General features: G+C 37.1%; 1 protein-coding gene across 1 annotated transcript in view; it reads right to left on the reverse strand.

The window, feature by feature from the left end:
- Positions 1-531: 531 nt before the first annotated feature.
- The window catches only part of LOC104284852 (sodium/potassium-transporting ATPase subunit beta-1-interacting protein 2-like), a gene marked incomplete at its 3' end in the record, with an annotated part of 50,106 nt that continues 37,332 nt past the window's right edge, over positions 532-13,305 (reverse strand). Inside the window, exon 4 of the mRNA XM_009883229.1 lies at positions 532-612. Within this exon, the coding sequence (XP_009881531.1) occupies positions 532-612 (81 nt within the window). The remainder of the gene's footprint in view (positions 613-13,305) is intronic.

Genomic DNA, 13,305 nt, shown 5'->3' on the forward strand with positions numbered 1-13,305 from the left:
ATTTTGACTGTGTATAAGTGTTCAATCCTAACATTTCTACCAGAAGCACAAAGTTAAAAAACAATGCCGTAGCCAAATGGCAATCTATTTGGGCAATTTATTGGAAGGCACTTCGGTTTACAAGTATTATGCTGTCGTATGAGACCCCTGAAAGGAACCCAGATAAGTAACATCAAGCTAAACGGTACAAAAAATATTTGTTTACCGTTGGGATGGTAACCTTTTTTATTCATGAAATCACTAATTAATGTCCCTCAGAGAGGTGAAATTTGCATTGCAGAATTACTGAGGGGGCAAAGAGAGTTAATTTTCTTTTAAAATATATTTACCATTATTGTTGTGGGCATCAAAAAGTATATGCTTATTACTGTCTAGATTAAAAATTTCTAACAGACCCAGAATACCCAAAATTTCCATCTTACTACCCTCATTCTAATAACACTAAGAGGATGAGTAAAACAGAACACAGCTTTTCAAGTGGGGCATGTTAACACAGTGCTGATGGCTTAAATGTATCCAATAGGAAATTACCTTTGAAAGGTCCCCAGCCTCCAAATAGAAGCAGATAACAAACACGTTCCATGTAACCCAAAGGACCAGCCAGACAGCGTACTGCAGGGAGGAAGAGAGAAACAGAGCATTAATAATTTCACAATCAACTGAGTTAAACTTAGTTTATCAGACCATTAGTTCAATCCAAGACAAAAACAGACTGTAAGTATGGTGCATATGAATAAAAATGTTGCATATGGAAGAGAATCAAGAATAAATTCTTCCCTTTCACAGACACAATCTAGAGTGACCTAGTGAGTACTCAGTCACACCAGAAAATCTGTATCTGAGAAAACAGGTCTGACATTTGAATTGAGACTACTCTGGACCTCTTACTATTCAAATGGGGAATACTGCAATATCAAGAGCGTCACGTAATATCAGTTTTATGTGAGAAGTGCAGAGCTGTTTATTCAGTTGGTTATTCAAATATAACTTACTAAATAATAAACTCGAAGTAGGCACTGGCTTCTGCAACACTTCAGATTTAGTCACAGGAAACGAAACATGTGTGTGTGTGTATATATATATATAGGTTATTTTGCAGTATTCCTACAAAATGGGGAGGGATTTGATCATGACAGCTGCCTCTATCAATATATTCTGTGACATTCCAAAGCATGGTTCGTAATTATTCAACAGCTTCAGGTGTAGACTGCATTTTAAATTGCCAGTTTCTTTGGTGTTTTGTTTTGTTTTGTTTTTATTTTGTTTTATTTTACAGTGTATAGGAGAATTATTCATGCTTAAGCAATATCTGTTCATCGGTGGTTGCCAAAATTCTTATTCACACATCTGATGTGAGTAATGGAGTATATGTTTTCTCTCCTTCTGTCCACTCCTTGGCTTCTTTTTTGTATTCATAAGACCTTATGCTCTAGGACTGGAAACTACGTTTCCCTGCCGTAATACTGGAGGATCTTGTATAATAAAGTTTGACCTGCTGTTGCTACTCTTATCTAATATTTGTGCTTGAGAACCTCCCTTGGCAAATTATTCCATCATCTAATAAGCCTTAGGATCTACAAGTGTTTTTTCTAATGGCTGTTGTAGCTATCCTCTAGTTGTACACAATTCAATTCTGCATGTTTGCTAATTTGATTCCACAGACCCATGGCACTGCACGTGTGGCACTGTTCCCTACCTGCTACAGCTGAGGGCTGTTTCCTCCTTTTGTATCACCACTTCATTTCTCTCAAGTATTTATAGACTTACTCTTCTCATTTTGTTGTCTTTTCTCTAAACTGTACTGATTAAATCTTGTTAAACTACTTTTCAAAATCAGGAAACACTGTTTTCTGCATACCTCTGTATTATGTCGCCTTCTGAATAAGCAGACAAAATTTTAGACTGCACACTATCCATCCCTAATAAAAAATATATGACACTGTTTGTCATGAATGACAATCTCATTCTCTGAATTCAGTAACAACCTATGAAGGATTTTTCTTGCATTTCTCTTGGAAGTGCTGTTTTGCATCAGGTTGTCTATCATTCAACATCCCATTTTCTACTTAATCTTCTAGATACTGTGAAAATAATAGAATTCTGTCCTTTCTCAGGAGATCTAAAGTGAGACTATATCCAACATGAGTAAAATCTAGGCCTTTTCCAATTTCTTATTTTTATAGATAACCAAAGAATTGCCAACCAGCCTAGCTATTGGTTAGGCCATGTATAGATTATAAAAATTATTATAAATATTGTTTTCATCTTGTGGAACCTAAGACAGTTTTAAAGGTTTGAATTGCTTCAAACAGAAGTAATTTTAGGTAATTTAAAGTATACAACAGGTCTTTCTGGTCCATAGATCTCATCACAGATATAGCTTTATTTAGGTCAGGAGGGATGCTCTGGAGGTCACCTAGTCCAATCTCTGCTCAAAGCATGACCAGCACAGATCAAGTTGTGCAGGGATTTGTCCGGCTGAGGTCTGAATATCTCCAGGGATGAAGATTTCATGGCCACTCTAATGCACATCTATTCTTTGAACGTAGGCTGCTCATAAAACTTTGGAACATAGGAATATAATTCAGATGCATGGTCTTAACACACTCTTTTTTTAAAAAAAAACAACAACCAACTCTGAGATATGAAGTATCTTGAGCATTTCATTTTCCTGTAGCTTGCTCATGGTACACCTGACTTTGCATGTAACATGGAGCATTATAACTAGCAGAACAAGAGAAAGAAACATTAATTTAAATTAAATAACTTTAATTTTGCATTTTTTTCTAACTTTGCAGCATTTTAACTTGCTGGTTTTTGCCCATTATTTTAATACTTTTATGTTATATGCAAGTATACATACAGTCTGATGGAGTCAATAGAAGTATTCCTTCTGACACATGAAGATAATTGGATTTCTTACAGTGAAAATTCTAAATACTGCATTTAGACTAGTTTCCAAAAGAAATGAGACTTAAGCAGTAACATCCATGTGCAATTTCTGTTCCCTTGAGATAATTTCTATGCTCCTGAACAATTTTAAGCAAACTGGACAAAAGGCTAGAACATTCACAAAAGGCTAGAACTTTCTCACAAAAGTTTCAGGAAAATAGGCCAACAAATAGGAAGAGAAAATCTGTAATGTCCTCATACACAGAAAGACTTACAAGATGATCTTTTATCAGTCAACACAAAGGGGAAAAAATGTGGGAGAGAACCACTGGAAAATGAGTTTCATTAGATCAGCTGTTCATGGTACACCTTGTCACATTGCATATAAGCAACAGCTGATTAAAAAGGTCCCTGTGCACAGCACATCCAGCAGAATGCTCCAAGGCCCTTTGGAGCTGCTTGTCCTGGCATAGAGCCTCATGCTTACATGAAGAAGTCAAACTTTTCTTTTCCACTGTCTAGTCTACCACCCAAAAAAATGACAGATTTATCTGACTTTTAGATAGATTCTTTTAACAAGCATCTTCTGTTATTGCACTACAGATAAGGTTTAAAAATGTCTGTTAAAAGTTTGTTTTAAACTGCTTCCTTTTGAAATCTTATATTAAGTGCTTGCTGCCTGAGTTCTGCAGATAAACACTGAGTATAATTATCTTGAAATACAAGGATGCTTCTGCTTCCCACTGCTTCTTATTTCAGATGCTTCAGATCTAGCACATCTCTTCTCTCTGGATCGCATGCAGTCATAAATACCACTTGTTGTCTATGTACTTCAGAAAATAGTTGCAGAAATTCCGCTCTGAAGGTCTGTGACAATGAACAAATCCCTCTGGTACTCTCTATTATATGTATCTAATTAGAAACACGTTTTATAAGAGTTCTTCAAAGGGTTATAGCTGTATATTTTTCTCATATGTGGGAGTTCAAGACAGCTGCATTATCTGACAGAAGCCACCACAATGCTACAGCAGTCACACATCAACAAGACAAGAACCTTGATGAACACACACTTGACCAAGCAGAGATACTGACAGGAGGCATAGCAATGGCAACACAGCTTATTATTTTTACAGAAATCCACACTGGAAAGAGGTATAACTGGAAGGTTACGACTGAAGATTTAAATACTTACTATTTTGCAACATTGTAGCCAATCAGTAAAAGTTACTTCTTTTTTTTCTTTTTTATTTTTTAGTAAAATAAGTTACATAAATACAGCTCTTACATGGTAGAATACACTTTGCCATTCTTCAAATAAACATGAATTTATAACCAACTTTGTAATTTATTGATACTGTGTAGTTTAAGGTTTGAAAATTTGCTATGAATCATCACAAATTAATATATGATACCTTTTTTCTTGGTGAATGGGAAACTGAAATATTAAAATACTTGTAACAATACTAAGAATCCATACACCCCTCTTCACACTTCTCTCAAAGTTCGCTAAGTCGCATTATCTCCATTTTACTAACAGAGAAACCGAAGGTCAAAAAAAAATAATTACTAGAATTAATTCCACAGCCCAACAGAAAAATGATCACAATGGCACAAGAACCAAAGGTCCAGGTAGCCCACTACTGCCTTCGATATAAACCTGGTCACCAGAACTCACATGTAATACTCTTGTCACTTTGCCTGAAGGAGAAATATGTCCCATACCTTTCCTGTATAAATGGTGAGCAACTCTGATGGCTATGAGCATTTTAAATTTAAATATTTTTTTCACAGAACTTTACATGGCATTTCCCTCTTGCTCCCAAATTCTTTTTGGATATGTGAGTTAATTACAGTTACATTTGACTGAGGGATACAAGGGCTCCAGACCTACAAGATATTACCTTGTGCAATTCAAAGCAATTGAATTGTTGTTGTGATTAGTGATTTGCTACTTATTTTCTCTTTAGAAATGTACACAATTTTAGTTTCAGATTCTTCCAAATCTGAAAATATTTTCCAAGATCCTTCTGTGCTCCATTCACAAAAAAGAAACTAAATGCATTTCTAAATTGGTAATTATGACATTTACCATAGTAATTAAAAATGTGATTGTTTATGCTATCTGGGCAACAGTACTCGAGTTGTTCAGATTACCTCAAGCCCAGCATGTCTGTAAAGGAGCAACTCTTTCCAATAACACAATAACACCTGTCCACAATTATCATTAGCTTTGCTTTTAAAGTTATTTTCCCCTAATTTCCTCCGTCTATGAAGATACATCACTTAGAAATAAAATTTTCAAACTTATCTTTTCCCCATCTAATCTCATAACAAGTGGAATTCTGAATACTTGGCCCCAACATACTATCTAAACTGACTGATAACATTCAGCTAATCTTTGAGATGCATACAGCTCCGCTTATCTTTGAAAAGCACCTCTGAAACAGAAACAACTATTTGGTGGAGTCAGCTGTTCCTGAACAGCAAAGTCCATAATTTAGTTGTCATAACCTTCTGTGGTGTTGCTTGTTTGAGCCTTTTAAGCACCAAAGTTCTACCTATTGTTTCCCCCTTACTGCAGCGAGTAAAAGACCTCACCTGGACTCCCCTGGGAGAAGTCCATTTGAAGTGGCAACTACAGCAGTCTAGAGGGTGACTTCACGTGGCCACTTAGTAGGCACCATTCTCTAATTTAATCTGCTCTGCACATTTTGCTGTTTCCTTCCCATTTCCCCTGAGAGCTGATGAGGGTGTGGGCAGCACAGTGTGGTGGAGAGTCCAGCTCTAGAAGCCAGCAGGAGCCACAGCCCAGTGGGAAGGCCCCAGTGCAGAGCACGATCAGAAACCATAGCCTGACTCCAAAGCGGAATCAGGAGCCAAATTCGTGCCCAAGAGAGATTCAGTTATTGAATGCGTGAGGACCAGCTGTTTTAAGCAGAACTGCTACTCTCAGCAACCTAACACAAAAAGCAACCATGCTCTACTTTTAATGATCCAGATGAAACTCTTCCCTGCCCAGCAGCTACCTACAGGCCTCAATGGGAGAGAGCTCAGGGCCAAACCCAGTAGCCTTGACAACAAATAATAATGTTCCTGGCAGTAGAGGGCTTTGTACAACTGGTTCAATGTCAATAAACGTTCATTTACTTTCTTGAATGTACTGGGAAGCTCTTGGAGAATGATATAATCCTCCAGAATTTTTTTCATTGCTTCTTGCTTGTCACAGCATGCAGCTTGCTCTAGGTTTTGCTTGGCTGAATTCTTCATATCGTTAGGACTTAGACCTTTTCTTGCTGGTTTTTGGGTTTGTTTTTTTTTTTTTAATTTATTTTAATCAAACATGGCTACAGTGTCAGAGCACTGTCCATCTTTGTGAGTTTCTCTTTCTAAGTGAATGTGAATTGATTTTGTACTATCCATTTTTGAGTTGTTGGACTTTTCTGTCTCAAATTGCAATGACAGTCTAGTTTGTCCGCTTGTGTTTATCAGGGAATTTTTTAACCCTTTAGCATGGTGAGTCCTTGGCTCTTCAGCCTTTCATTAGTCACAAAAATATATGTATTTTCTCCTTCCCTTCATTCCCTCAGGTAAAAAGTCTCCTGATATTTTACTTCCTTTACATTACACTTTAATAATTAGTGTCCTCTGCCAAAACTGACTGAAAGCTACTGAACTGTCAAATGCATCAGAACTGTTCACTACCAAACAGAAAATTAATGTTGGATTGGTTTTTTACTCCTGAGCAATCACTGCTTGTAGCTATAGAGCAAGTGCTGCTTAAAATTTCTCCCCAGAGACTTCTATACACCCTGTGGCTATGTATAAACTTTGACGCTCCTTGGGCTCAGTTATAAGCCCTGATTCTCTATAGGAGTGTATTAATGCTATTTTCCCCTTGATTTGTGTGGGAAAGATTCATAAGCATAAAAGGCAAGAAGAAAGCTGAGGTACATGATGAAGGGACCACCCACAGCCCAGCACACTGCTATGATGTGCAGTCATCTCTTAATCTACTCATAGCCAGGGAATTATAGCTTGGGTGGGACTCACTAGGGTAATTTTTTCTTTTGGCTTCTTCTGTTTTGTTTCCATTTTCTAGTGCGCCAGAATTATGTTGGATACAGAACATACAGCAGAGATTTACTTTTTTTTTTTTCTTTTTTCTGAAGACATAGTTCCAACTCCTTCTGCGTAAGAGAAGCTGCATTTCTACAGAGCACATTACTGCCAGAGTAGTATCCATCTGTCCATGCTTAGATGTCTGCAATGCAGATGTCCTCCTCTAAGCAGTGTCTAGATTCCTATTACTGAGAGGAAACTGAGAGGAAAAGGCACTTCCAGGGCTCGGTTCATTTCTCAGTGTCTTGACACAGATCACACCACTCTTGCTGTTTGGAAAGCTAAACTCCTCCAAGGCAAAATTCCCAGTGTCACAGAGACCATTAAAAATCTTATACCGGTGACATCAAAAATGAGATAGTAACATGGCACTATGCAGATATGCACTCCTCTTTTTCCACATAAACAAAAAGAACAAAGCAATTTAAATGTTACCAGTGTAAAATATCCCCAAAGGACTGCTGAAGAGACATCTTCTGAGAACTACGTTGACCCGTATCCCCCCCACGCTGATGGCCCATTAATGCTTAAGCTTGAATCATTCATTTGTTCATTTTCTGTTTCTTGGATTCACAGCTGTTTACGTTTTAGTGGAAAAGATAGGGAGAAGGGCTAACATAGCAGTAACTTCTGGGTACTGCATCACTTTCATTTGTTTTTCAGCTTCTGCTTCAGTGTCCAACTGTACCATCTTAAAATATTACCCTAAACACTAAATGACAAACCTCCATTCTAAGAGCCCATGAACAACTCAGGAGACATATTGGCACATTCATACAGCCTTCATAAGAAAGATACACAACATTTTCTCAGGGTCGTCATTCTGTTCTTAATAAACAATGACTTCTTTTCATATGATGCTATAGGGGTCAATGGCCAAAATGTATAAGTAAGCACACAGAAATACATAACTTCCATTTTAGCATTAAGTCAATCTACTATGTTACACTAGGGTGTTACAAATATTCTAGATCCCCAAATGAGAGTATTCTGTAACTAAACATTTACTTTAAAAAGAGTTTTCTTTAAAAATACAATACTTTGCAATTCTTCTGACAAATTGGGAGCAGAGAAGTTTTCTTCTTGACATCTCAAATTCTTCTTGGGTTTTTTGGGTGGGTTTTTTTTAGGTTTCTTCTGCATTTATATGTTAAAGCTCATGACCTTTTTAACAAAAGTGCATTTTATGTACTAAAGAGAGTAAGATAAGGCAGAAATTTTAACAGGATATATTTATTTTATCTTTTTGACTTAGCAGTAGAGATTTTGTTGGTTTGGCTTCACTTATCATTCAATTCCTATATTTCTTTTGATCACATCTTTGTTGTGAAATATTTACCAGCAGGAAGCAACTTCAAATATCTGAATACTCAATTTACTGCAACACAGTACATATCCACCCAGCTGCAGACACATACATATACATGCACATATTCACAGATGGATTGATTTTTTTTTCCCTCTTATGTTACTTTCCTAGTTTTTTCAGCATTCTTTCTTTTGTTTGTGGAAGAGATCATAAAGCCTCCCAACACAGAAATCACTAATTAAATATATGTAATAGTGAACCTTAAATAGTGCTGTTTTGATCCTCTTCTCCCCCTCTGCTTCTATTTCAATAAGAATACACCAAGATCTACCTCAAGAGCTACTAGCACTAGAAATCAATGCTGTACAAGTTCTAAAAATTTGAAATAATGGCTTTGAAATGGCATTATTACATTCATATTATAGTTGGCATAGAAAAAAAAAGATAGAAATCAAAATGATGTGATTTTGGAGGTCATCAGGTTCTTCAATGCAAGGGCTAGAAATATTTTGAAATAAATTTTCCAAACCCTGCCTTCTAGACCATTCTTCAGACACTAAGCATTTCAGGCCCTGGATTTCCTCAGAGTTCATACATAGTGATCACAGTAGAAATTGCATTCACAAGAATTCAAGCTCTCTTCTATGGATATTTTTTATTATTAAATTTTAGGGGAAAACTGCAGGAATAGTTGCTGTAAAATTTTGCTGTAATTTGTAGCACCACCAAATATTTTGCCAATGAGCTACCAATGAAAAAGAAACATGAACAAGATCACTGGCTACTATAAACTGCTACTGCTTTATCCAAGGCTTTCCCTGATACTGACACTTCCTATGGAATAAACCCACTGCAAAAAAATCCCACACATATAGCACAAAAGTGATAGGTGGAAGAACATTTTTGTATGTACCAGTCTGCCTCAACTATTAAAAAATATATGGAAAAATGCTCAAGAATAGATTGTGTAATTGTTTTTCTGCGTTCACATTCTGCAATATGTGAACAAGCCCTTAGCAAAAAGCGGTGTTGATCCCTCCCTGCCATTGCCCAGCCTAGGGACCACCACCCTACTGTCAGGCTCCACTGATGGTACCAGTTCTTGAGAGTGGTCCAACAAGCGTCACTGACTGCTCAATCCCTCTGCAGAGTACCAGTGCTTATCCACGTGGACTCTGTGCTGTGCTCACCCTGCCATACGCTTGCTTTTCACCCAGGGTAAACCAACCTCACCAGCTGAGGACCACTTCTCTAGGTTCTTATCAACCTCAGGCAGCCCTAGGATGAACCTATCTATTCTGCTGAGTGACCAGACCTGGCTGGCAATATTGTCTCTCCCTCCTGCTTGAACTGAACAACATGCAGCCAGGAAGGCAAGGCGGTTTTGTCCAGACAAAATAAACATAAGAAATATACTCTCGCTGTAATCTAAAGAGAAGGGCTTCTTACTGGAAAGGTGGGAAGCCATAATTTGCTTCAGACATCAGCACATCGGTGGAGCTACATATGTATTGATTGTTTCCTTGGTGTCTCTGGCCTTTTCAGAAACACCCAAAAAGAAAAATCTTGATTATAATTCAGTCACTGAACAGTTTATTTTAATGGAGTTTTTAGCAGCTGTCCCTATTTAAATTCCCTATTAAAAACACAAATCAGGACACAGAATTCTTCCAGTGTTCATTTTTAACAGAATGCAAAAAATAAAATCAATAGATACTGTTGCTAGGAACAGAACTCTACTGACATTTATCTAGATTCTTTTATTGATGCCTCAGTATCTGAGTGCCAACTGCAACTATTTATAAAGGGAATCCATCTCCCTCAGTGAATACATCAAAATTCTTGCTAAAACTAAGCAATTTACAATAAGCTCTTTTTGATAAATTGACAGGTTTGTATTCAGCTTCCCAGGTATTGTTTTCTTCCTTCCATTTTCTTTGACTTAACTCCTTAATAGTCAAAGCAATGAGGAGGCTGGCCATTGAGTTCACAGGGCTTTGAGTTTGGTCGTTGGTCCTATTTGTCATAGGAAATATAAGTGAGGACCATCGGGTGCTTTCTTACCTCTCCCTGAACTGTTTTCTAAAGCACAAATTTCAAAAATGCCTAAGACCACTCCAAAATTTTGGAAGAAAAATTGGGAGGTGGCTAAGATACTAGGAGAGTTTGTGTTTCAGGGTTGGGGAACAGAGCACACAGACTTTCAAAATCACTGGCTGGCAGCTCTGTTTTGGGAGGCTGGTGGCTGTTTTGAAAGTACTGGTCAACTGCAAAGGCCACTTCCCATTCTTTGGAGATAACAAACATACATAAATCGAATCTGCAGAACGTTTGCCTTTAAAGGGACACCAACTAGTACAGCTGTTTAGAGCCAACTGTGCTATGGAGCCAGACTGAATTTTGTTTAGGAGGCTGAAACAACTGGAGTGGATGGAGCCAAATTTTACAGGCACAAAAACCAGCTTCATGAAATGTATGGTGAGCACAGGGTTAGATGCAACTTTCTTGTGTAGGGGGTGCATACCTCTGAGATTATCACTGTGCCCACATGAGTGTGATTGACTCACTGAGTGATGCTAATGAGCCACAGGGAGGAGAGAGAGGAAGACAAAGAACACCCTTCCCCTTCCCTTATTCCCTTCTGGTACATCTGATTGGCAAGGCTGTCTGATTTGGCAGTATGTTTTAATGCAACATGGCTTTTTTTTTTAGTCTTTTCCATTCTTGAATATAGTCAATGAGATAAAAAAGAAATCTGAAGCTATAACAATAAAGTTAAAGTAGATACTCAAACTTTACTCTTTCCAAAAGAGCATAAAATGCAAAATGGATTTCATTTTCTAATTTCTTTAGGGAAATTTAAGACTATGTGTGTCTAAAAGCCATTTCTTTCACAGCAAAACCAGACTGCATGTATTCAAAGGAAGTACAATTCTAAAAATATCTTCCTCATTTATCAATCAATCAATCAATATCTGACTTTAGTCAAATCACCAGAACACATTACACTTTGTTTGCTTATTGGACAGCCTTCCTCAGGAAGGTTTATACCTGCCTCTGCATGAATGTTTGGGTCTGTATTATTCAGGAAAGAAAGAAAAACATTTTCTTAGCATATCTTAGAGAAACTGTCTTTTCCTTCACTTTCAACTTGCATCAAAAAACATTAGCTAAAAATATGGCATGCAATAAGTTCTTTCAGTTCTGAGAATTAACTGGTGATGTAATCAGGTAGTTTTGTGGTCTAGCCCTCTTGATATACATAGACTAGACAAATTCTATTTCCCTAAATATGATACGATCAAAGAATAGCATAGCGTTCCTTATTCATGCCTTTGAGTCTTTTTTATTCATGACGTAACCTCCAAATCCTTCTTTTTTTTTGGTAAAATTGAGGTAATTGTGTTTCTCTGATTGTATCTTTGATCCTTAAGGTCCCTTCCAACCTGGGATTCTATGATCTGATTTTCTTTCTCTGAGTGTACCTGTTACTTCTCTCCACTGTTTATCTGGAATACCCTAAATAATGCCTTCGCTGTCCTTCCTCCAGAATTCCAGTTTTGGGTGAGACCGTGTGCCTGTTTTAAACTGGGAAATGTTATCATCACTGTTTCCTTTACTGTTTTATCATTACTATTTCCTTTGTTGTTAAACTTCTTGTCTCAAGTACCTTCTAGATCAAGCATTCTCAAAAAGTTCCTCATAATTTAAAAATAAAACAGGAGAGATTTTCAAAGACCATCCAGGAGTTAGGCTGGCATCTCTGTAACTACAGATGCAAAAAACTTGGGACATTTAATCGTTAAGACATCACTGACTGGGAAGCCTGCCACCAACATCCACACTTGATGCACATACATTGTCTTTTGGCTCTCTACAGCTATGCCCATCTGCTTCAGTGGCATGGTGCCCGCTTATCAGCTAGTTGGACAGTTTCAGTACGCAGAGGTGCCAAATAAAGGTTTTACATGGGTAGCCTGTATAACCCTGAAAGTGCCATTTCTTTTGTAAGAAGAAATGCTAGTGCTGAGATACAAATAGACTACATCTTTGAGTATTTTTTTGTGCACTCACCGAAGATGGGTTTTGCCAAACCCATTTTCACATCTCTTTTACAAAGAAAGGTATGGTAATGGTAGCCAAAGGGAAAGAAAGCAGTATCTATAGATAAGACACTGACAAACAGCGCCATTATGAGATACAATTCAGAGAGTATGGCAGATTAGGACTATAGTTTAAGTACTGTGCACTATATGCCACTAATTCAAAGGAGAAAAAAAACATGCAAAAATACCACCTCATCTCATCTTGCATATTTTGAAACAAAGCATGCTTTGCAAATGCAGGAATTGGATCACACTGAGAGCAATTCAAACAGATTATTATATGACAACATATAGCTGGGATGTTCTAAATAGCCCTACTTTGTCCTACAGAGATGACGCACCATTCCCACAGAAATATAACAAACTTTTTTTTTTTTTTTCAGTTTGTATCAGTAGTTTAGTCAATCTTTTAATTAAGAAACATATTATTTTAAAAATGGTTTTCCCCTCATTGCATGAGTCAGGGTCACAAACTTCCATAGAGAACACAACTGCATCAGAACTAGCAACTACAATAGAATAAAACTGGATCTACATATAGAGGTAAAAGAAGAAGTTGCAGCTATTTGGAATGTGAGAATGTGAACCTTTAATCACAGAGTAGTTCCTAGTAAAAACATCACATTATTTCTTTAGGCATGAAAAAGTCTGTCATTTTCAAATTCTCAAGAGGAATTTAATGGAGAATAGTACATGGAAACCTTACTTATTGCCTATGATGGCACAAAAAAAGTTGTAAAAAATACTGATTATGAGGTGAAAGCAGTTAGTTTAAAATAGTTCTGGCAAGAAACATTAATAACTTCAAATGATTATTTTCTACAACAAACTGGTAATTAATGAAAGACCCAAAGGCTGGAGACTTGTTGGAAAAGATTT

This window comes from Charadrius vociferus, unplaced genomic scaffold, assembly GCF_000708025.1.
Source record: "Charadrius vociferus isolate BGI_N301 unplaced genomic scaffold, ASM70802v2 scaffold230, whole genome shotgun sequence".
Lineage (NCBI taxonomy): Eukaryota > Metazoa > Chordata > Aves > Charadriiformes > Charadriidae > Charadrius > Charadrius vociferus.